The sequence below is a fragment of the Narcine bancroftii genome, chromosome 11 (assembly GCF_036971445.1).
Source record: "Narcine bancroftii isolate sNarBan1 chromosome 11, sNarBan1.hap1, whole genome shotgun sequence".
Classification (NCBI taxonomy): domain Eukaryota; kingdom Metazoa; phylum Chordata; class Chondrichthyes; order Torpediniformes; family Narcinidae; genus Narcine; species Narcine bancroftii.
The window spans coordinates 8,803,419-8,826,831 of NC_091479.1; the positions used below are offsets into that span (position 1 = coordinate 8,803,419).

Consider the following 23,413-nt stretch of genomic DNA (forward strand, 5'->3'; position numbering starts at 1 on the left):
TGAGGATCCATGGTCAGAGTGTCGGGAGCTCTGATATTCGAGCAGCTAAGGCGAGGATTTGAGGTCAGGGCGTCGGAAACTCCAGTGAACAGTCAGGGCCAAAAATAGGATATTGACTTTTATGCGGTTATACGGAAACAAACATAATTTTGGGGCAAAAAGGTGGGGGGGGGGGGTGTACTATTACACGGGTGTATACAGCATTCAACACAGGAAAGCTGGATAGACACATAGTTGTGCAGGAAGAGCCATTGCCTCACAGCCCCAGAGATCAGGGTCCAATCCTGTCCTCAGGCTGCCTGTGTGGAGTTTGCACGTTCTTCCTGTGCCGTCTGAGTGACCAATGAGATAGTGGGTTATTTAACCGCTGTAAAGTGCTCTCTACAAGTGCCAGAAGCATCCAAGCGAAGTGGATGCAGACCGACAGGTAACGATGGCGAGGCGGGGCTGATGGGATTGCTCCACTGTGTGCAAGTACAGCCCAGAGAGGCTGAGTGGCCTCCTTCTACGTGGTAGTAAGGAATGAATGGTGCAAGAGGAGCCGAAACTAGATGGGCCGCATGGCCTGTTCTAGGTTTTGTTAGAGTCTGTTACTTGACAAGGATTATGCAAACAAACCCCTTAAATGCACAAGGTTAAGTTTTCTAACCCACCAGGGTTGGGAACTGTAAAAAAAATACTGCTGGTGATATTTGACATATATAAAAGACATTTCTTTGTCCCCGATGTTAAATCCTTGTCTCCAGTAAATTACAGCAGGCCTCATTAAGCATGACCATCAGTCTGCTTTTCAAAGCTCTTCAGCGGAATTTACTCTGCACCATTTCCCAAGCCACCACTTAACACGGTTTCTTCGGAGAGCAGCCTCTGTCTTCCCTGAGAGCTCCAGAATCTTTCACATCCTTTCTTCGATTAGATGTCAGAAGCAAGTGGTCATTGTTTCTTTTCTGTTTTCCCAACTGATGGGTTGGCAAAGCTGATTGTTAAGAGGTGGTTGGAACCCTGGCTATTATTCTGGACATCATTTTCTATTTGTGGTCTTTTAGGTGAGAGATGTTAATATGGGAGAAGAAGACTTTGTACTTCAGACACTGGTGAATTATGCTCCTAGACACAGAATGAAGCTCCCATGTCATCACATTCTCAGTACCGAGACAGCCCAGGTTAGATACAGGGCAAAGATCCCACTACACTGTCCCATCAGACACTCTCAACACTGAGTCAGCCCTGGATTAGATACGGAATAAAGCTCCCCCTACATCATTCCATCACACATTGTTAGCACTGATCAGCCCTGGTTGGATACAGAGTAAATCTCTCCCTACACCGTCCCATCGCACGCTCTCGGCACTGATCAGCCCTGGGTTAGACTCAGTGTAAAGCTCCCCCTTCACTGTCCACAAGATGCATGTTTTGTACCAAATATTCATGGACATTTCATTTCACTTTTCTCGTCCTTTGGACCAGATCTGGGATTGTTTAGTGCCCTTTGTACCTTGGAGAAACTGGAGATGGACTCTTGAATTCAATGAAAACCCTCAGAAATGAACAGGAAGAACTTTGCATAAATAGTTATTAAGTAAGAATGTGAACAACAGTCCAGATTTCCAAGAAATTGCAACAGATAAATCCCTTGTCCTTAATCCAGCAGCCAAACTCCATATTCCAGTGGCATTGGGTTTTGCAGTGAGCCGTGTTCCCTTGGACCAGTCTGGTTGGTGTTGCGCCAGCCGCAGCCACTTGGAATCAACAGCTGGAGCCGGACCCTTTGCTTCTTCTTTACACAGCTAAAGTTCAAAAAGGCTGCCTCTGCGTGAGTGAATGAGCGTGTGCATGTCTGTAAAGATAAAATCCTCCACTCGTGGAACTTGCCCCCTGTGCTATAGTGTTCTGATGGCCACAGGGTACAGGAGAGACATGTGCTCAGCTCCTTTGATAGGCAGCTTGCGGCTGCTGTAGTAGTGGATTACTTCTGGCACGGTGTCAAACGGGGGACTGTTCAGGCCAAGGACGTATTTGCTCTCTTTGGTCCGTGTGAGTTTCATGTGCATGAACCCTTGGTTACTCCTGTGGAGAAGAGATTTAAAGCACATAGTTAATGCCGGGAGATCACAACCTACTACGGAGGAAGAAGCGTGTCGGCAGACCCCGTCTGCACCCCTCTCAGAAGGAATAAAGGCTGGCGTTAGTATCAGTTACAACAAAACAAGCAGATTGATGTATAGTTTTATACAGTCTAATGTATACCAATCAGGAAAAATATAACACTATTACTGGGGTACAGGCCTGTCACCGTATAACATGAAGTAGAGGAACTGTCAGGGGGTACAGTACTGGTAGGAACAGGGCTGTAACTGTGATACATGGTACAGTACAGATGGGGATGGGTCTGTCACTGTATAACACTAAGTAGAGGAACTGTCAGGGGGTACAGTACGGGTGGGAACAGGCCTGTAGCTGTGATACATGGTACAGTACAGGTGCGGACTTATACTGTCACTGTATAACACTGTGGTACAATACTGGAGGGGACAGGTCTATAGGGGTACAATTCTGTTGGAGACAGGTCTATGTATACCTGTGGGATGCAGTAGAGTTGGAGACAGGTCTATGTATATCTGTGGGGTACAGTACAGGTGGGGACGGGTCTATGTATAACTGTGTGGAAGTACTGGTGGGAACAGGTCTATGTATAACTGGGCTACAGTACTGGTGGGGACAGGTCTATGTATAACTTTGGCCTACAGTACTGGTGGAGACAAGTCTATGTATAACTGGGGTACAGTACTGGTGGCGACAGGTCTATGTATAACTGTGGGCTACAGTACTGGTGGGGACAGGTCTATGTATAACTGGGGTACGGTACTGGAGGGGACAGGTCTTTAACTGTGGGGTATGGTACTGGTGGGGACAGGTCTATGTATAACTGTGGGCTACAGTACTGGTGGGGTCAAGTCTATGTATAACTGTGGGGTACAGTATTGGTAGGGACAGGTCTATGTATAACTGTGGGCTACAGTACCGGTGGGGACAGGTCTATGTATAACTCTGGGCAACAGTACCAGTGGGGACAGGTCTATGAATAACTGTGGGCTACAGTACCGGTGGGGACAGGTCTATGTATAACTGTGGGCTACAGTACTGGTGGGGACAGGTCTATGTATAAGTGGGCTACAGTACTGGTAAGTGCAGGTCTATAACTGTGGGGTACAGTACTGGTGAAGACAGGTCTATAACTGAGGGCTAAAGTACTTGTGGGAACAGGTCTATATATAACTGTGGGGTACAGTACTGGTGGGGACGTTAATATAAAACTGTGGGCTACAGTACTGATGAGTACAGGTCAATAACTGTGGGGTACGGTACTGGTGAGGACAGGTCTATGTATAACTGTGGGGTACAGTACTGGTGAGGACAGGTCTATAACTGAGGGCTAAAGTACTTGTGGGGACAGGTCTATATATAACTGTGGGGTAGAGTACTGGTGGGGACAAGGCTATGTATAACTGTGGGCTACGGTACTGGTGGGGACAGGTCTATGTATAATTGTGGGGTACAGTACTGGGGGGGAGAGGTCTATGTATAACTGTGGGCTACAGTACTGGTGGGGACAGGTCTATATATAAATGTGGACTACAGTACTGGTGGGGACAAGTCTATGTATAACTGTGGGGTACGGTACTGGTGTGGACAGGTCTATGTATAACTTTGGTGGACGGTACTGGTGTGGACAGGTCTATAACTGTGAGGTAAGGTACTGGTGGGGACAGGTCTATAACTGTGAGGTAAGGTACTGGTGGGGACAGGTCTATGTATAACTGGCGGACGGTACTGGTGGGGACAGGTCAAAAACTGTGAGGTAAGGTACTGGTGGGGACAGGTCTTTGTACAACTGGGCTACAGTACTGGTGAGGAGAGGTCTATAACTGTGAGGTAGGTACTGGTGGGGACAGGTCTATGTATAACTGGGGTACGGTACTGGTGGAGACAGGTCTATGTATAACTGGGGTATGGTACTGGTGGGGACAGGTCTATGAATAACTGGGGTACGGTACTGGTGGGGACAGATCTATGTATAACTGCGGTACGGTACTGGTGGGGACAGGTCTATGAATAACTGGGGTACGGTACTGGTGGGGACAGGTCTATGTATAACTGGGGTACGGTACTGGTGGGGACAGGTCCATGTACAACTGGGGTACGGTACTGGAGGGGAGAGGTCTATGTATAACTGGGGTACGGTACTGGAGGGGACAGGTCTATGTATAACTGGGGTACAGTCCTGGTGTGGACAGGTCTATTTATAACTGGCGGACGGTTCTGGTGGGGACAGGTCTATAACTGTGAGGTAATGTACTGGTGGGGACAGGTCTATGAATAACTGAACTACAGTACTGGTGAGGACAGGTCTATAACTGTGAGGAAAGGTACAGGTGGGGACATGTCCATGTACAACTGGGGTATGTTACTGGTGGGGACAGGTCTATGTACAACTGGGGTACGGTACTGGAGGGGAGAGGTCTATGTACAACTGGGGTACGGTACTGGAGGGGAGAGGTCTATGTACAACTGCAGTACGGTACTGGAGGGGACAGGTCTATGTATAACTGGGGTACGGTACTAGTGGGGACAGGTCTATGTATAACTGGGGTACGGTACTGGAGGGGACAGGTCTATGTATAACTGGGGTACGGTACTGGTGGGGACAGGTCTATGTGTAACTGGGGTACGGTACTGGTGGGGACAGGTCTACGTATAACTGGGGTACGGTACTGGTGGGGACAGGTCTATGTATAAATGGTGGGTAAAATACTGTAGGGGACAGGTCTATATATAACTGGGGTATGGTACTGGTGGGCACAGGTCAATGTATAACTGGGGTACGGTACTGGTGGGGACAGGTCTATGAATAACTGGGATACGGTACTGGTGGGGACAGTTCTATGTATAAATGGGCTACGGTACTGGAGGGGACAGGTCTATTTATAACTGGGGTATGGTACTGGTGGGGACAGGTCTATGTATAATGTGGGGTACGTTACTGGTTGGGAGAGGTCTATGTATAACTGGGGTACGGTACTGGTGGGGACAGGTCTATGTATAACTGGGGTACGGTACTGGTGGGGACAGGTCTATGTATAACTGGTAGGTAAAATACTGGAGGGGACAGGTCTATATATACCTGGGGTATGGTACTGGTGGGGACAGGTCAATGTATAACTGGGGTACGGTACTGGTGGGGACAGGTATATGTATAACTGGGTAACAGTACTGGTGGGGACAGGTCTATGTATAACTGTGGCGGACGGTACTGGTGGGGACAGGTCTATAACTGTGAGGTCAGGTACTGGTGGGGACAGATCTATGTATAACTGGGGTACGGTACTGGAGGGGACATGCCTATGTATAACTGGGGACATGTCCATGTATAACTGTGGGCTACAGTACTGGTGGCGACAGGTCTATGTATAACTGTGGGCTACAGTACTGGTGGGGACAGGTCTATATATAAATCTGGACTTCAGAACTGGTGGAGACAGGTCTATGAATAACTGGGGTACGGTACTGGCAGGGACAGGTCTATGTATAACTTGGGTACGGTACTGGAGGGGACAGGTCTATGTATACCTGGGGTACGGTACTGGTGGGGACAGGTCTATGTATAACTGGGGTACGGTACTGGTGGGGACAGGTCTATGTATAACTGGTGGGTAAAATACTGTAGGGGACAGGTCTATATATAACTGGGGTATGGTACTGGTGGGCACAGGTCAATGTATAACTGGGGTACGGTACTGGTGGGGACAGGTCTATGTACAACTGGGCTACAGTACTGGTGAGGACAGATCGATAACTGTGAGGTAGGAACTGGTGTGGACAGGTCTATGTATAACTGTGGCGGACGGTACTGATGGGGACAGGTCTAAAACTGTGAGGTCAGGTACTGGTGGGGACAGATCTATGTATAACTGGGGTACGGTACTGGAGGGGACATGTCTATGTATAACTGGGGTACGGTACTGATGGTGACAGGTCAATGTGTAACTGGGGTACGGTACTGGTGGGGACAGGTCTATGAACAACTGGGCTACAGTACTGGTGAGGACAGGTCTATAACTTTGAGGAAAGGTACTGGTGGGGAAAGGTCTATGTATAACTGTGGCGGACGGTGCTGGTGGGGACAGGTCTATAACTGTGAGGTAAGGTACTGGTGGGGTCAGGTCTATGTACAACTGGGCTACAGTACTGGTAAGGACAGGTCTATAACTGTGAGGTAGGAACTGGTGGGGACAGGTCTATGTATAACTGTGGGCTACAGTACTGGTGTGGACAAGTCTATGTATAACTGGGGTACAGTACTGGTGAGGACAGGTCTATGTATAACTGTGGGATACAGTACTGGTGGGGACGGGTCTATGTCCAACTGGGGTACGGTACTGGTGGGGACGGGTCTATGTCCAACTGGTGTACGGTACTGGTGGGGACCGGTCTATGTCCAACTGGGGTACGGTACTGGTGGGGACGGGTCTATGTCCAACTGGGGTACGGTACTGGTAGGGACGGGTCTATGTCTAACTGGTGTACGGTACTGGTGAGGACCGGTCTATGTCCAACTGGTGTACGGTACTGGTGGGGACGAGTCTATGTCCAACTGCGGTACGGTACTGGAGGGCACGGGTCTATGTCCAACTGGTGTATGGTACTGGTGGGGACGGGTCTATGTCCAACTGGTGTACGGTACTGGTGAGGACAGGTCTATAACTTTGAGGAAAGGTACTGGTGGGGAAAGGTCTATGTATAACTGTGGCGGACGGTGCTGGTGGGGACAGGTCTATAACTGTGAGGTAAGGTACTGGTGGGGTCAGGTCTATGTACAACTGGGCTACAGTACTGGTAAGGACAGGTCTATAACTGTGAGGTAGGAACTGGTGGGGACAGGTCTATGTATAACTGTGGGCTACAGTACTGGTGTGGACAAGTCTATGTATAACTGGGGTACAGTACTGGTGGGGACAGTTCTATGTATAACTGGGCTACGGTACTGGAGGGGACAGGTCTATTTATAACTGGGGTATGGTACTGGTGGGGACAGGTCTATGTATAATGTGGGGTACGTTACTGGTTGGGAGAGGTCTATGTATAACTGGGGTACGGTACTGGTGGGGACAGGTCTATGTATAACTGGGGTACGGTACTGGTGGGGACAGGTCTATGTATAACTGGTAGGTAAAATACTGGAGGGGACAGGTCTATATATACCTGGGGTATGGTACTGGTGGGGACAGGTCAATGTATAACTGGGGTACGGTACTGGTGGGGACAGGTATATGTATAACTGGGTAACAGTACTGGTGGGGACAGGTCTATGTATAACTGTGGCGGACGGTACTGGTGGGGACAGGTCTATAACTGTGAGGTCAGGTACTGGTGGGGACAGATCTATGTATAACTGGGGTACGGTACTGGAGGGGACATGCCTATGTATAACTGGGGACATGTCCATGTATAACTGTGGGCTACAGTACTGGTGGCGACAGGTCTATGTATAACTGTGGGCTACAGTACTGGTGGGGACAGGTCTATATATAAATCTGGACTTCAGAACTGGTGGAGACAGGTCTATGAATAACTGGGGTACGGTACTGGCAGGGACAGGTCTATGTATAACTTGGGTACGGTACTGGAGGGGACAGGTCTATGTATACCTGGGGTACGGTACTGGTGGGGACAGGTCTATGTATAACTGGGGTACGGTACTGGTGGGGACAGGTCTATGTATAACTGGTGGGTAAAATACTGTAGGGGACAGGTCTATATATAACTGGGGTATGGTACTGGTGGGCACAGGTCAATGTATAACTGGGGTACGGTACTGGTGGGGACAGGTCTATGTACAACTGGTGTACGGTACTGGAAGGACGGGTCTATGTCCAACTGGTGTACGGTACTGGTGGGGACGGGTCTATGTCCAACTGGGGTACGGTACTGGTGGGGACGGGTCTATGTCCAACTGGTGTACGGTACTGGTGGGGACGGGTCTATGTCCAACTGGGCTACGGTACTGGTGGGGACGGGTCTATGTCCAACTGGGGTACGGTACTGGTAGGGACGGGTCTATGTCTAACTGGTGTACGGTACTGGTGAGGACCGGTCTATGTCCAACTGGGGTACGGTACTGGTGGGGACGAGTCTATGTCCAACTGCGGTACGGTACTGGAGGGGACGGGTCTATGTCCAAATGGGGTACGGTACTGGTGATGACGGGTCTATGTCCAACTGGCGTACGGTACTGGTGGGGTCGGGTCTATGTCCAACTGGGGTACGGTACTGGTGGGGCCAGGTCTATGTACAACTGGTGTACGGTACTGGAAGGACGGGTCTATATCCAACTGGTGTACGGTACTGGTGGGGACGGGTCTATGTCCAACTGTGGTACGGTACTGGTGGGGACGGGTCTATGTCCAACTGGTGTACGGTACTGGTGGGGACGGGTCTATGTCCAACTGGGCTACGGTACTGGTGGGGACGGGTCTATGTCCAACTGGGGTACGGTACTGGTGAGGACCGGTCTATGTCCAACTGGGGTACGGTACTGGTGGGGACGAGTCTATGTCCAACTGCGGTACGGTACTGGAGGGGACGGGTCTATGTCCAACTGGTGTACGGTACTGGTGGGGACGGGTCTATGTCCAACTGGTGTACGGTAGAGGTGGGGACGGGTCTATGTCCAACTGGGTTACGGTACTGGTGGGGACGGGTCTATGTCTAACTGGGGTACGGTACTGGTGGGGACGTGTCTAAGTCTAACTGGGGTACGGTACTGGTGGGGATGGGTCTATATCCAACTGGGGTACGGTACTGGTGGGGACGGGTCTATGTCTAACTGGGGTACGGTACTGGTGGGGACGGGTCTATGTCCAACTGGGGTACGGTACTGGTGGGGAAAGGTCTATGTATAACTGTGGCGGACGGTGCTGGTGGGGACAGGTCTATAACTGTGAGGTAAGGTACTGGTGGGGACGAGTCTATGTCTAACTGGGGTACGGTACTGGTGGGGCCAGGTCTATGTACAACTGGGGTACGGTACTGGTGGGGACGGGTCTATGTCCAAATGGGGTACGGTACTGTTGAAGACTGGTCTATGTCCAACTGGGGAACGGTACTGGTGGGGACGAGTCTATGTCCAACTGTGGTACGGTACTGGAGGGGACGGGTCTATGTCTAACTGGGGTACGGTACTGGAGGGGATGGGTCTATGTCTAACTGGGGTACGGTACTGGAGGGGACGGGTCTATGTCGAACTGGGGTACGGTACTGGTGGGGACGGGCCTATGTACAACTGGGGTATGGTACTGGTGGGGACCGGTCTATGTCCAACTGGGGTACGGTACTGGTGGGGACCGGTCTATGTCCAACTGGGGTACGGTACTTGTGGGGTCGGGACTACGTCTAACTGGGGTACGTTACTGGAGGGGACGGGCCTATGTCTAACTGGGGTACGGTACTGGTGGGGACGTGTCTAACTGGGGTACGGTACAGGTGGGGACGGGTCTATGTCTAACTGGGGTACGGTACTGGTGGGGACGTGTCTAACTGGGGTACGGTACTGGTGGGGACGGGCCTATGTCTAACTAGGGTACGGTACTGGTGGGGATGGGTCTATGTCTAACTGGGGTACGGTACTGGTGGGGACGTGTCTAACTGGGGTACGGTACTGGTGGGGACGGGTCTATGTCTAACTGGGGTACGGTACTGGTGGGGACGGGTCTATGTCCAACTGGGGTACGGTACTGGTGGGGAAAGGTCTATGTATAACTGTGGCGGACGGTGCTGGTGGGGACAGGTCTATAACTGTGAGGTAAGGTACTGGTGGGGACGAGTCTATGTCTAACTGGGGTACGGTACTGGTGGGGCCAGGTCTATGTACAACTGGGGTACGGTACTGGTGGGGACGGGTCTATGTCCAAATGGGGTACGGTACTGTTGAGGACTGGTCTATGTCCAACTGGGGAACGGTACTGGTGGGGACGAGTCTATGTCCAACTGTGGTACGGTACTGGAGGGGACGGGTCTATGTCTAACTGGGGTACGGTACTGGAGGGGATGGGTCTATGTCTAACTGGGGTACGGTACTGGAGGGGACGGGTCTATGTCGAACTGGGGTACGGTACTGGTGGGGACGGGCCTATGTACAACTGGGGTATGGTACTGGTGGGGACCGGTCTATGTCCAACTGGGGTACGGTACTGGTGGGGACCGGTCTATGTCCAACTGGGGTACGGTACTTGTGGGGTCGGGACTACGTCTAACTGGGGTACGTTACTGGAGGGGACGGGCCTATGTCTAACTGGGGTACGGTACTGGTGGGGACGTGTCTAACTGGGGTACGGTACTGGTGGGGACGGGTCTATGTCTAACTGGGGTACGGTACTGGTGGGGACGTGTCTAACTGGGGTACGGTACTGGTGGGGACGGGCCTATGTCTAACTAGGGTACGGTACTGGTGGGGATGGGTCTATGTCTAACTGGGGTACGGTACTGGTGGGGACGTGTCTAACTGGGGTACGGTACTGGTGGGGACAGGTCTATGTCTAACTAGGGTACGGTACTGGTGGGGACGGGTCTATGTCTAACTGGGGTACGGTACTGGAGGGGACGGGTCTATGTCTAACTGGGGTACGGTACTGGAGGGGACGGGTCTATGTCTAACTTGGGTACGGTACTGGTGGGGTCGGGTTTATGTCTAACTGGGGTACGGTACTGGTGGGTACGGGTCTATGTCTAACTGGGGTACGGTACTGGTGGGGACGGGTCTATGTCTAACTGGGGTACTTATTGGTGGGGACGGGTCTATGTCTAACTGGGGTACGGTACTGGTGGGGACGGGTCTATGTCTAACTGGGGTACGGTACTGGAGGGGACGGGTCTATGTCTAACTGGGGTATGGTACTGGTGGGGACGGGCCTATGTCTAACAGGGGTACGGTACTGGAGGGGACGGGTCTATGTTTAACTGGGGTACGGTACTGGAGGGGACGGGTCTATGTCTAACTTGGGTACGGTACTGGTGGGGTCGGGTCTATGTCTAACTGGGGTATGGTACTGGTGGGGACGGGTCTATGTCTAACTGGCGTACGGTACTAGTGGGGACGGGTCTATGTCTAACTGGGGTACGGTACTGGTGGAGACGGGTCTATGTCTAACTGGCGTACGGTACTGGTGGGGATGGGTCTATGTCTAACTGGGGTACGGTACTGGAGGGGACGTGTCTATGTCCAACTGGGGTACGGTACTGGTAGGGACGGGTCTATGTCTAACTGGTGTACGGTACTGGTGAGGACCGGTCTATGTCCAACTGGGGTACGGTACTGGTGGGGACGAGTGTATGTCCAACTGCGGTACGGTACTGGTGGGGACGGGTCTATGTCTAACTGGGGTACGGTACTGGAGGGGACGGGTCTATGTCTAACTGGGGTACGGTACTGGAGGGGACGGGTCTATGTCTAACTTGGGTACGGTACTGGTGGGGTCGGGTCTATGTCTAACTGGGGTACGGTACTGGTGGGGACGGGTCTATGTCTAACTGGGGTACGGTACTAGTGGGGACGGGTCTATGTCTAACTGGGGTACGGTACTGGTGGGGACGGGTCTATGTCTAACTGGGGTACGGTACTGGTTGGGATGGGTCTATGTCTAACTGGGGTACGGTACTGGAGGGGACGGGTCTATGTCTAACTGGGGTACGGTACTGGAGGGGACGGGTCTATGTCTAACTGGGGTATGGTACTGGAGGGGACGGGTCTATGTCTAACTGGGGTACGGTACTGGAGGGGACGGGTCTATTTCTAACTGGGGTACGGTACTGGTGTGGACGGGTCTATGTCTAACTGGGGTACGGTACTGGAGGGGACAGGTCTATGTATAACTGGGGTACGGTACTGGTGGGGACAGGATGATGTATAACTGGGGTACGGTACTGGTGGGGACAGGTCTATGTACAACTGGGCTACAGTACTGGTGAGGACAGATCGATAACTGTGAGGTAGGAACTGGTGTGGACAGGTCTATGTATAACTGTGGCGGACGGTACTGATGGGGACAGGTCTAAAACTGTGAGGTCAGGTACTGGTGGGGACAGATCTATGTATAACTGGGGTACGGTACTGGAGGGGATATGTCTATGTATAACTGGGGTACGGTACTGATGGTGACAGGTCAATGTGTAACTGGGGTACGGTACTGGTGGGGACATGTCCATGTATAACTGTGGGCTACAGTACTGGTGGGGACAGGTCTATGAACAACTGGGCTACAGTACTGGTGAGGACAGGTCTATAACTTTGAGGAAAGGTACTGGTGGGGAAAGGTCTATGTATAACTGTGGCGGACGGTGCTGGTGGGGACAGGTCTATAACTGTGAGGTAAGGTACTGGTGGGGTCAGGTCTATGTACAACTGGGCTACAGTACTGGTAAGGACAGGTCTATAACTGTGAGGTAGGAACTGGTGGGGACAGGTCTATGTATAACTGTGGGCTACAGTACTGGTGTGGACAAGTCTATGTATAACTGGGGTACAGTACTGGTGAGGACAGGTCTATGTATATCTGTGGGATACAGTACTGGTGGGGACGGGTCTATGTCCAACTGGGGTACGGTACTGGTGGGGACGGGTCTATGTCCAACTGGTGTACGGTACTGGTGGGGACCGGTCTATGTCCAACTGGGGTACGGTACTGGTGGGTACGGGTCTATGTCCAACTGGGGTACGGTACTGGTGGGGACGGGCCTATGTCTAACTGGGGTACGGTACTGGTGGGGATCGGCCTATGTCTAACTGGGGTACGGTATTGGTGGGGACGGGCCTATGTCTAACTGGGGTACGGTACTGAGGGGACGGGTCTATGTCTAACTGGGGTACGGTACTGGTGGGGACGGGCCTATGTCTAACTGGGGTACGATACTGGTGGGGACGGGTCTATGTCTAACTGGGGTACGTTACTGGAGGGGACGGGTCTATGTCGAACTGGGGTACGGTACTGGTGGGGACGGGCCTATGTCTAACTAGGGTACGGTACTGGAGGGGATGTGTCTATGTCTAACTGGGGTACGGTACTGGTGGGGACGGGTCTATGTCGAACTGGGGTACGGTACTGGAGGGGACGGGTCTATGTCGAACTGGGGTACGGTACTGGTGGGGACGGGCCTATGTCTAACTGGGGTACGGTACTGGTTTGGATGGGTCTACGTCTAACTGGGGTACGGTACTGGAGGGGAAGGGTCTATGTCTAACTGGGGTACGGTACTGGTGGGGACGGGCCTATGTCTAACTGGGGTACGGTACTGGTGGGGACGGGTCTATGTCTAACTGGAGTATGGTACTGGAAGGACAGTTCTATGTCCAACTGGTGTACGGTAGTGGTGGGGACGGGTCTATGTCAAACTGGGGTACGGTACTGGTGGGGACGGGTCTAACTGGGGTACGGTACTGGTGGGGACGGGTCTATGTCTAACTGGGGTACGGTACTGGTGGGGACGTGTCTAACTGGGGTACGGTACTGGTGGGGACGGGCCTATGTCTAACTAGGGTACGGTACTGGTGGGGATGGGTCTATGTCTAACTGGGGTACGGTACTGGTGGGGACGTGTCTAACTGGGGTACGGTACTGGTGGGGACAGGTCTATGTCTAACTAGGGTACGGTACTGGTGGGGACGGGTCTATGTCTAACTGGGGTACGGTACTGGAGGGGACGGGTCTATGTCTAACTGGGGTACGGCACTGGAGGGGACGGGTCTATGTCTAACTTGGGTACGGTACTGGTGGGGTCGGGTCTATGTCTAACTGGGGTACGGTACTGGTGGGGACGGGTCTATGTCTAACTGGGGTACGGTACTGGTGGGGACGGGTCTATGTCTAACTGGGGTACTTATTGGTGGGGACGGGTCTATGTCTAACTGGGGTACGGTACTGGTGGGGACGGGTCTATGTCTAACTGGGGTACGGTACTGGAGGGGACGGGTCTATGTCTAACTGGGGTATGGTACTGGTGGGGACGGGCCTATGTCTAACTGGGGTACGGTACTGGAGGGGACGGGTCTATGTATAACTGGGGTACGGTACTGGTGGGGACAGGTCTATGTGTAACTGGGGTACGGTACTGGTGGGGACAGGTCTACGTATAACTGGGGTACGGTACTGGTGGGGACAGGTCTATGTATAACTGGTGGGTAAAATACTGTAGGGGACAGGTCTATATATAACTGGGGTATGGTACTGGTGGGCACAGGTCAATGTATAACTGGGGTACGGTACTGGTGGGGACAGGTCTATGAATAACTGGGATACGGTACTGGTGGGGACAGTTCTATGTATAACTGGGCTACGGTACTGGAGGGGACAGGTCTATTTATAACTGGGGTATGGTACTGGTGGGGACAGGTCTATGTATAATGTGGGGTACGTTACTGGTTGGGAGAGGTCTATGTATAACTGGGGTACGGTACTGGTGGGGACAGGTCTATGTATAACTGGGGTACGGTACTGGTGGGGACAGGTCTATGTATAACTGGTAGGTAAAATACTGGAGGGGACAGGTCTATATATACCTGGGGTATGGTACTGGTGGGGACAGGTCAATGTATAACTGGGGTACGGTACTGGTGGGGACAGGTATATGTATAACTGGGTAACAGTACTGGTGGGGACAGGTCTATGTATAACTGTGGCGGACGGTACTGGTGGGGACAGGTCTATAACTGTGAGGTCAGGTACTGGTGGGGACAGATCTATGTATAACTGGGGTACGGTACTGGAGGGGACATGCCTATGTATAACTGGGGACATGTCCATGTATAACTGTGGGCTACAGTACTGGTGGCGACAGGTCTATGTATAACTGTGGGCTACAGTACTGGTGGGGACAGGTCTATATATAAATCTGGACTTCAGAACTGGTGGAGACAGGTCTATGAATAACTGGGGTACGGTACTGGCAGGGACAGGTCTATGTATAACTTGGGTACGGTACTGGAGGGGACAGGTCTATGTATACCTGGGGTACGGTACTGGTGGGGACAGGTCTATGTATAACTGGGGTACGGTACTGGAGGGGACAGGACGATGTATAACTGGGGTACGGTACTGGTGGGGACAGGTCTATGTATAACTGGGGTACGGTACTGGTGGGGACAGGTCTATGTACAACTGGGCTACAGTACTGGTGAGGACAGATCGATAACTGTGAGGTAGGAACTGGTGTGGACAGGTCTATGTATAACTGTGGCGGACGGTACTGATGGGGACAGGTCTAAAACTGTGAGGTCAGGTACTGGTGGGGACAGATCTATGTATAACTGGGGTACGGTACTGGAGGGGACATGTCTATGTATAACTGGGGTACGGTACTGATGGTGACAGGTCAATGTGTAACTGGGGTACGGTACTGGTGGGGACAGGTCTATGAACAACTGGGCTACAGTACTGGTGAGGACAGGTCTATAACTTTGAGGAAAGGTACTGGTGGGGAAAGGTCTATGTATAACTGTGGCGGACGGTGCTGGTGGGGACAGGTCTATAACTGTGAGGTAAGGTACTGGTGGGGTCAGGTCTATGTACAACTGGGCTACAGTACTGGTAAGGACAGGTCTATAACTGTGAGGTAGGAACTGGTGGGGACAGGTCTATGTATAACTGTGGGCTACAGTACTGGTGTGGACAAGTCTATGTATAACTGGGGTACAGTACTGGTGAGGACAGGTCTATGTATAACTGTGGGATACAGTACTGGTGGGGACGGGTCTATGTCCAACTGGGGTACGGTACTGGTGGGGACGGGTCTATGTCCAACTGGTGTACGGTACTGGTGGGGACCGGTCTATGTCCAACTGGGGTACGGTACTGGTGGGGACGGGTCTATGTCCAACTGGGGTACGGTACTGGTAGGGACGGGTCTATGTCTAACTGGTGTACGGTACTGGTGAGGACCGGTCGATGTCCAACTGGGGTACGGTACTGGTGGGGACGAGTCTATGTCCAACTGCGGTACGGTACTGGAGGGCACGGGTCTATGTCCAACTGGTGTATGGTACTGGTGGGGACGGGTCTATGTCCAACTGGTGTACGGTACTGGTGGGGACGGGTCTATGTCCAACTGGGGTACGGTACTGGTGGGGACGAGTCTATGTCTAACTGGGGTACGGTACTGGTGGGGACGTGTCTAAGTCTAACTGGGGTACGGTACTGGTGGGGACGTGTCTAACTGGGGTACGGTACTGGTGGGGACGGGTCTAGGTCTAACTGGGGTACGGTACTGGTGGGGACGGGTCTATGTCTAACTGGGTTACGGTACTGGTGGGGACGGGTCTATGTCCAACTGGGGTACGGTACTGGTGGGGACGGGTCTATGTGTAACTGGGGTACGGTACTGGTGGGGACGGGTCTATGTCCAAATGGGGTACGGTACTGGTGATGACGGGTCTATGTCCAACTGGCGTACGGTACTGGTGGGGTCGGGTCTATGTCCAACTGGGGTACGGTACTGGTGGGGCCAGGTCTATGTACAACTGGTGTACGGTACTGGAAGGACGGGTCTATGTCCAACTGGTGTACGGTACTGGTGGGGACGGGTCTATGTCCAACTGGGGTACGGTACTGGTGGGGACGGGTCTATGTCCAACTGGTGTACGGTACTGGTGGGGACGGGTCTATGTCCAACTGGGCTACGGTACTGGTGGGGACGGGTCTATGTCCAACTGGGGTACGGTACTGGTAGGGACGGGTCTATGTCTAACTGGTGTACGGTACTGGTGAGGACCGGTCTATGTCCAACTGGGATACGGTACTGGTGGGGACGAGTCTATGTCCAACTGCGGTACGGTACTGGAGGGGACGGGTCTATGTCCAAATGGGGTACGGTACTGGTGATGACGGGTCTATGTCCAACTGGCGTACGGTACTGGTGGGGTCGGGTCTATGTCCAACTGGGGTACGGTACTGGTGGGGCCAGGTCTATGTACAACTGGTGTACGGTACTGGAAGGACGGGTCTATATCCAACTGGTGTACGGTACTGGTGGGGACGGGTCTATGTCCAACTGTGGTACGGTACTGGTGGGGACGGGTCTATGTCCAACTGGTGTACGGTACTGGTGGGGACGGGTCTATGTCCAACTGGGCTACGGTACTGGTGGGGACGGGTCTATGTCCAACTGGGGTACGGTACTGGTAGGGACGGGTCTATGTCCAACTGGTGTACGGTACTGGTGAGGACCGGTCTATGTCCAACTGGGGTACGGTACTGGTGGGGACGAGTCTATGTCCAACTGCGGTACGGTACTGGAGGGGACGGGTCTATGTCCAACTGGTGTACGGTACTGGTGGGGACGGGTCTATGTCCAACTGGTGTACGGTAGAGGTGGGGACGGGTCTATGTCCAACTGGGTTACGGTACTGGTGGGGACGGGTCTATGTCTAACTGGGGTACGGTACTGGTGGGGACGTGTCTAAGTCTAACTGGGGTACGGTACTGGTGGGGATGGGTCTATATCCAACTGGGGTACGGTACTGGTGGGGACGGGTCTATGTCTAACTGGGGTACGGTACTGGTGGGGACGGGTCTATGTCCAACTGGGGTACGGTACTGGTGGGGAAAGGTCTATGTATAACTGTGGCGGACGGTGCTGGTGGGGACAGGTCTATAACTGTGAGGTAAGGTACTGGTGGGGACGAGTCTATGTCTAACTGGGGTACGGTACTGGTGGGGCCAGGTCTATGTACAACTGGGGTACGGTACTGGTGGGGACGGGTCTATGTCCAAATGGGGTACGGTACTGTTGAGGACTGGTCTATGTCCAACTGGGGAACGGTACTGGTGGGGACGAGTCTATGTCCAACTGTGGTACGGTACTGGAGGGGACGGGTCTATGTCTAACTGGGGTACGGTACTGGAGGGGATGGGTCTATGTCTAACTGGGGTACGGTACTGGAGGGGACGGGTCTATGTCGAACTGGGGTACGGTACTGGTGGGGACGGGCCTATGTACAACTGGGGTATGGTACTGGTGGGGACCGGTCTATGTCCAACTGGGGTACGGTACTGGTGGGGACCGGTCTATGTCCAACTGGGGTACGGTACTTGTGGGGTCGGGACTACGTCTAACTGGGGTACGTTACTGGAGGGGACGGGCCTATGTCTAACTGGGGTACGGTACTGGTGGGGACGTGTCTAACTGGGGTACGGTACTGGTGGGGACGGGTCTATGTCTAACTGGGGTACGGTACTGGTGGGGACGTGTCTAACTGGGGTACGGTACTGGTGGGGACGGGCCTATGTCTAACTAGGGTACGGTACTGGTGGGGATGGGTCTATGTCTAACTGGGGTACGGTACTGGTGGGGACGTGTCTAACTGGGGTACGGTACTGGGGGGGACAGGTCTATGTCTAACTAGGGTACGGTACTGGTGGGGACGGGTCTATGTCTAACTGGGGTACGGTACTGGAGGGGACGGGTCTATGTCTAACTGGGGTACGGTACTGGAGGGGACGGGTCTATGTCTAACTTGGGTACGGTACTGGTGGGGTCGGGTCTATGTCTAACTGGGGTACGGTACTGGTGGGTACGGGTCTATGTCTAACTGGGGTACGGTACTGGTGGGGACGGGTCTATGTCTAACTGGGGTACTTATTGGTGGGGACGGGTCTATGTCTAACTGGGGTACGGTACTGGTGGGGACGGGTCTATGTCTAACTGGGGTACGGTACTGGAGGGGACGGGTCTATGTCTAACTGGGGTATGGTACTGGTGGGGACGGGCCTATGTCTAACAGGGGTACGGTACTGGAGGGGACGGGTCTATGTTTAACTGGGGTACGGTACTGGAGGGGACGGGTCTATGTCTAACTTGGGTACGGTACTGGTGGGGTCGGGTCTATGTCTAACTGGGGTATGGTACTGGTGGGGACGGGTCTATGTCTAACTGGCGTACGGTACTAGTGGGGACGGGTCTATGTCTAACTGGGGTACGGTACTGGTGGAGACGGGTCTATGTCTAACTGGCGTACGGTACTGGTGGGGATGGGTCTATGTCTAACTGGGGTACGGTACTGGAGGGGACGTGTCTATGTCCAACTGGGGTACGGTACTGGTAGGGACGGGTCTATGTCTAACTGGTGTACGGTACTGGTGAGGACCGGTCTATGTCCAACTGGGGTACGGTACTGGTGGGGACGAGTGTATGTCCAACTGCGGTACGGTACTGGTGGGGACGGGTCTATGTCTAACTGGGGTACGGTACTGGAGGGGACGGGTCTATGTCTAACTGGGGTACGGTACTGGAGGGGACGGGTCTATGTCTAACTTGGGTACGGTACTGGTGGGGTCGGGTCTATGTCTAACTGGGGTACGGTACTGGTGGGGACGGGTCTATGTCTAACTGGGGTACGGTACTAGTGGGGACGGGTCTATGTCTAACTGGGGTACGGTACTGGTGGGGACGGGTCTATGTCTAACTGGGGTACGGTACTGGTTGGGATGGGTCTATGTCTAACTGGGGTACGGTACTGGAGGGGACGGGTCTATGTCTAACTGGGGTACGGTACTGGAGGGGACGGGTCTATGTCTAACTGGGGTATGGTACTGGAGGGGACGGGTCTATGTCTAACTGGGGTACGGTACTGGAGGGGACGGGTCTATTTCTAACTGGGGTACGGTACTGGTGTGGACGGGTCTATGTCTAACTGGGGTACGGTACTGGAGGGGACAGGTCTATGTATAACTGGGGTACGGTACTGGTGGGGACAGGACGATGTATAACTGGGGTACGGTACTGGTGGGGACAGGTCTATGTACAACTGGGCTACAGTACTGGTGAGGACAGATCGATAACTGTGAGGTAGGAACTGGTGTGGACAGGTCTATGTATAACTGTGGCGGACGGTACTGATGGGGACAGGTCTAAAACTGTGAGGTCAGGTACTGGTGGGGACAGATCTATGTATAACTGGGGTACGGTACTGGAGGGGATATGTCTATGTATAACTGGGGTACGGTACTGATGGTGACAGGTCAATGTGTAACTGGGGTACGGTACTGGTGGGGACATGTCCATGTATAACTGTGGGCTACAGTACTGGTGGGGACAGGTCTATGAACAACTGGGCTACAGTACTGGTGAGGACAGGTCTATAACTTTGAGGAAAGGTACTGGTGGGGAAAGGTCTATGTATAACTGTGGCGGACGGTGCTGGTGGGGACAGGTCTATAACTGTGAGGTAAGGTACTGGTGGGGTCAGGTCTATGTACAACTGGGCTACAGTACTGGTAAGGACAGGTCTATAACTGTGAGGTAGGAACTGGTGGGGACAGGTCTATGTATAACTGTGGGCTACAGTACTGGTGTGGACAAGTCTATGTATAACTGGGGTACAGTACTGGTGAGGACAGGTCTATGTATAACTGTGGGATACAGTACTGGTGGGGACGGGTCTATGTCCAACTGGGGTACGGTACTGGTGGGGACGGGTCTATGTCCAACTGGTGTACGGTACTGGTGGGGACCGGTCTATGTCCAACTGGGGTACGGTACTGGTGGGTACGGGTCTATGTCCAACTGGGGTACGGTACTGGTGGGGACGGGCCTATGTCTAACTGGGGTACGGTACTGGTGGGGATCGGCCTATGTCTAACTGGGGTACGGTACTGGTGGGGACGGGCCTATGTCTAACTGGGGTACGGTACTGAGGGGACGGGTCTATGTCTAACTGGGGTACGGTACTGGTGGGTACGGGTCTATGTCCAACTGGGGTACGGTACTGGTGGGGACGGGCCTATGTCTAACTGGGGTACGGTACTGAGGGGACGGGTCTATGTCTAACTGGGGTACGGTACTGGTGGGGACGGGCCTATGTCTAACTGGGGTACGGTACTGAGGGGACGGGTCTATGTCTAACTGGGGTACGGTACTGGTGGGGACGGGCCTATGTCTAACTGGGGTACGATACTGGTGGGGACGGGTCTATGTCTAACTGGGGTACGTTACTGGAGGGGACGGGTCTATGTCGAACTGGGGTACGGTACTGGTGGGGACGGGCCTATGTCTAACTAGGGTACGGTACTGGAGGGGATGTGTCTATGTCTAACTGGGGTACGGTACTGGTGGGGACGGGTCTATGTCGAACTGGGGTACGGTACTGGAGGGGACGGGTCTATGTCGAACTGGGGTACGGTACTGGTGGGGACGGGCCTATGTCTAACTGGGGTACGGTACTGGTTTGGATGGGTCTACGTCTAACTGGGGTACGGTACTGGAGGGGAAGGGTCTATGTCTAACTGGGGTACGGTACTGGTGGGGACGGGCCTATGTCTAACTGGGGTACGGTACTGGTGGGGACGGGTCTATGTCTAACTGGAGTATGGTACTGGAAGGACAGTTCTATGTCCAACTGGTGTACGGTAGTGGTGGGGACGGGTCTATGTCTAACTGGGGTACGGTACTGGTGGGGACGGGTCTAACTGGGGTACGGTACTGGTGGGGACGGGTCTATGTCTAACTGGGGTACGGTACTGGTGGGGACGTGTCTAACTGGGGTACGGTACTGGTGGGGACGGGCCTATGTCTAACTAGGGTATGGTACTGGTGGGGATGGGTCTATGTCTAACTGGGGTACGGTACTGGTGGGGACGTGTCTAACTGGGGTACGGTACTGGTGGGGACAGGTCTATGTCTAACTAGGGTACGGTACTGGTGGGGACGGGTCTATGTCTAACTGGGGTACGGTACTGGAGGGGACGGGTCTATGTCTAACTGGGGTACGGCACTGGAGGGGACGGGTCTATGTCTAACTTGGGTACGGTACTGGTGGGGTCGGGTCTATGTCTAACTGGGGTACGGTACTGGTGGGGACGGGTCTATGTCTAACTGGGGTACGGTACTGGTGGGGACGGGTCTATGTCTAACTGGGGTACTTATTGGTGGGGACGGGTCTATGTCTAACTGGGGTACGGTACTGGTGGGGACGGGTCTATGTCTAACTGGGGTACGGTACTGGAGGGGACGGGTCTATGTCTAACTGGGGTATGGTACTGGTGGGGACGGGCCTATGTCTAACTGGGGTACGGTACTGGAGGGGACGGGTCTATGTATAACTGGGGTACGGTACTGGTGGGGACGGGCCTATGTCTAACTGGGGTACGGTTCTGGTGGGGACGGGCCTATGTCTAACTGGGGTACGGTACTGGAGGGGACTGGTCTATGTCTAACTGGGGTACGGTACTGGAGGGGTCGGGTCTATGTCTAACTGGGGTATGGTACTGGAGGGGACGGGTCTATGTCTAACTGGGGTACGGTACTGGAGGGGACGGGTCTATTTCTAACTGGGGTACGGTACTGGTGTGGACGGGTCTATGTCTAACTGGGGTACGGTACTGGAGGGGACGGGTCTATGTCTAACTGGGGTATGGTACTGGTGGGGACGGGCCTATGTCTAACTGGGGTACGGTACTGGAGGGAACGGGTCTATGTATAACTGGGGTACGGTACTTGTGGGGACGGGACTACGTCTAACTGGGGTACGTTACTGGAGGGGACGGGCCTATGTCTAACTGGGGTACGGTACTGGTGGGGACTGGCCTATGTCTAACTGGGGTACGGTACTGGTGGGGACGGGCCTATGTCTATCTGGGGTACGGTACTGGTGGGGACGGGTCAATGTCTAACTGGTGTACGGTACTGGAGGGGACGGGCCTATGTCTAACTGGGGTACGGTACTGGTGGGGACGGGCCTATGTCTAACTGGGGTACGGTACTGGTGGGGATCGGCCTATGTCTAACTGGGGTACGGTACTGGTGGGGACGGGCCTATGTCTAACTGGGGTACGGTACTGAGGGGACGGGTCTATGTCTAACTGGGGTACGGTACTGGTGGGGACGGGCCTATGTCTAACTGGGGTACGATACTGGTGGGGACGGGTCTATGTCTAACTGGGGTACGTTACTGGAGGGGACGGGTCTATGTCGAACTGGGGTACGGTACTGGTGGGGACGGGCCTATGTCTAACTGGGGTACGGTACTGGAGGGGATGTGTCTATGTCGAACTGGGGTACGGTACTGGAGGGGACGGGTCTATGTCGAACTGGGGTACGGTACTGGTGGGGACGGGCCTATGTCTAACTGGGGTACGGTACTGGAGGGGATGGGTCTACGTCTAACTGGGGTACGGTACTGGTGGGGACGGGCCTATGTCTAACTGGCGTACGGTACTAGTGGGGACGGGTCTATGTCTAACTGGGGTACGGTACTGGTGGAGACGGGTCTATGTCTAACTGGCGTACGGTACTGGTGGGGATGGGTCTATGTCTAACTGGGGTACGGTACTGGAGGGGACGGGTCTATGTCCAACTGGGGTACGGTACTGGTAGG

At 53.5% G+C, this 23,413-nt stretch overlaps 1 protein-coding gene across 2 annotated transcripts in view; it reads right to left on the minus strand.

The window, feature by feature from the left end:
- Positions 1-1,556: 1,556 nt before the first annotated feature.
- The window catches only part of LOC138745453 (SH2 domain-containing adapter protein F-like), a 273,790-nt gene continuing 251,933 nt past the window's right edge, over positions 1,557-23,413 (minus strand). For both annotated transcript variants that reach the window (XM_069902516.1, XM_069902514.1), the window contains one exon: positions 1,557-2,067. In XM_069902516.1, coding sequence (XP_069758617.1) covers positions 1,881-2,067 — 187 coding nt within the window. In that variant the 3' untranslated portion in view covers positions 1,557-1,880. The remainder of the gene's footprint in view (positions 2,068-23,413) is intronic.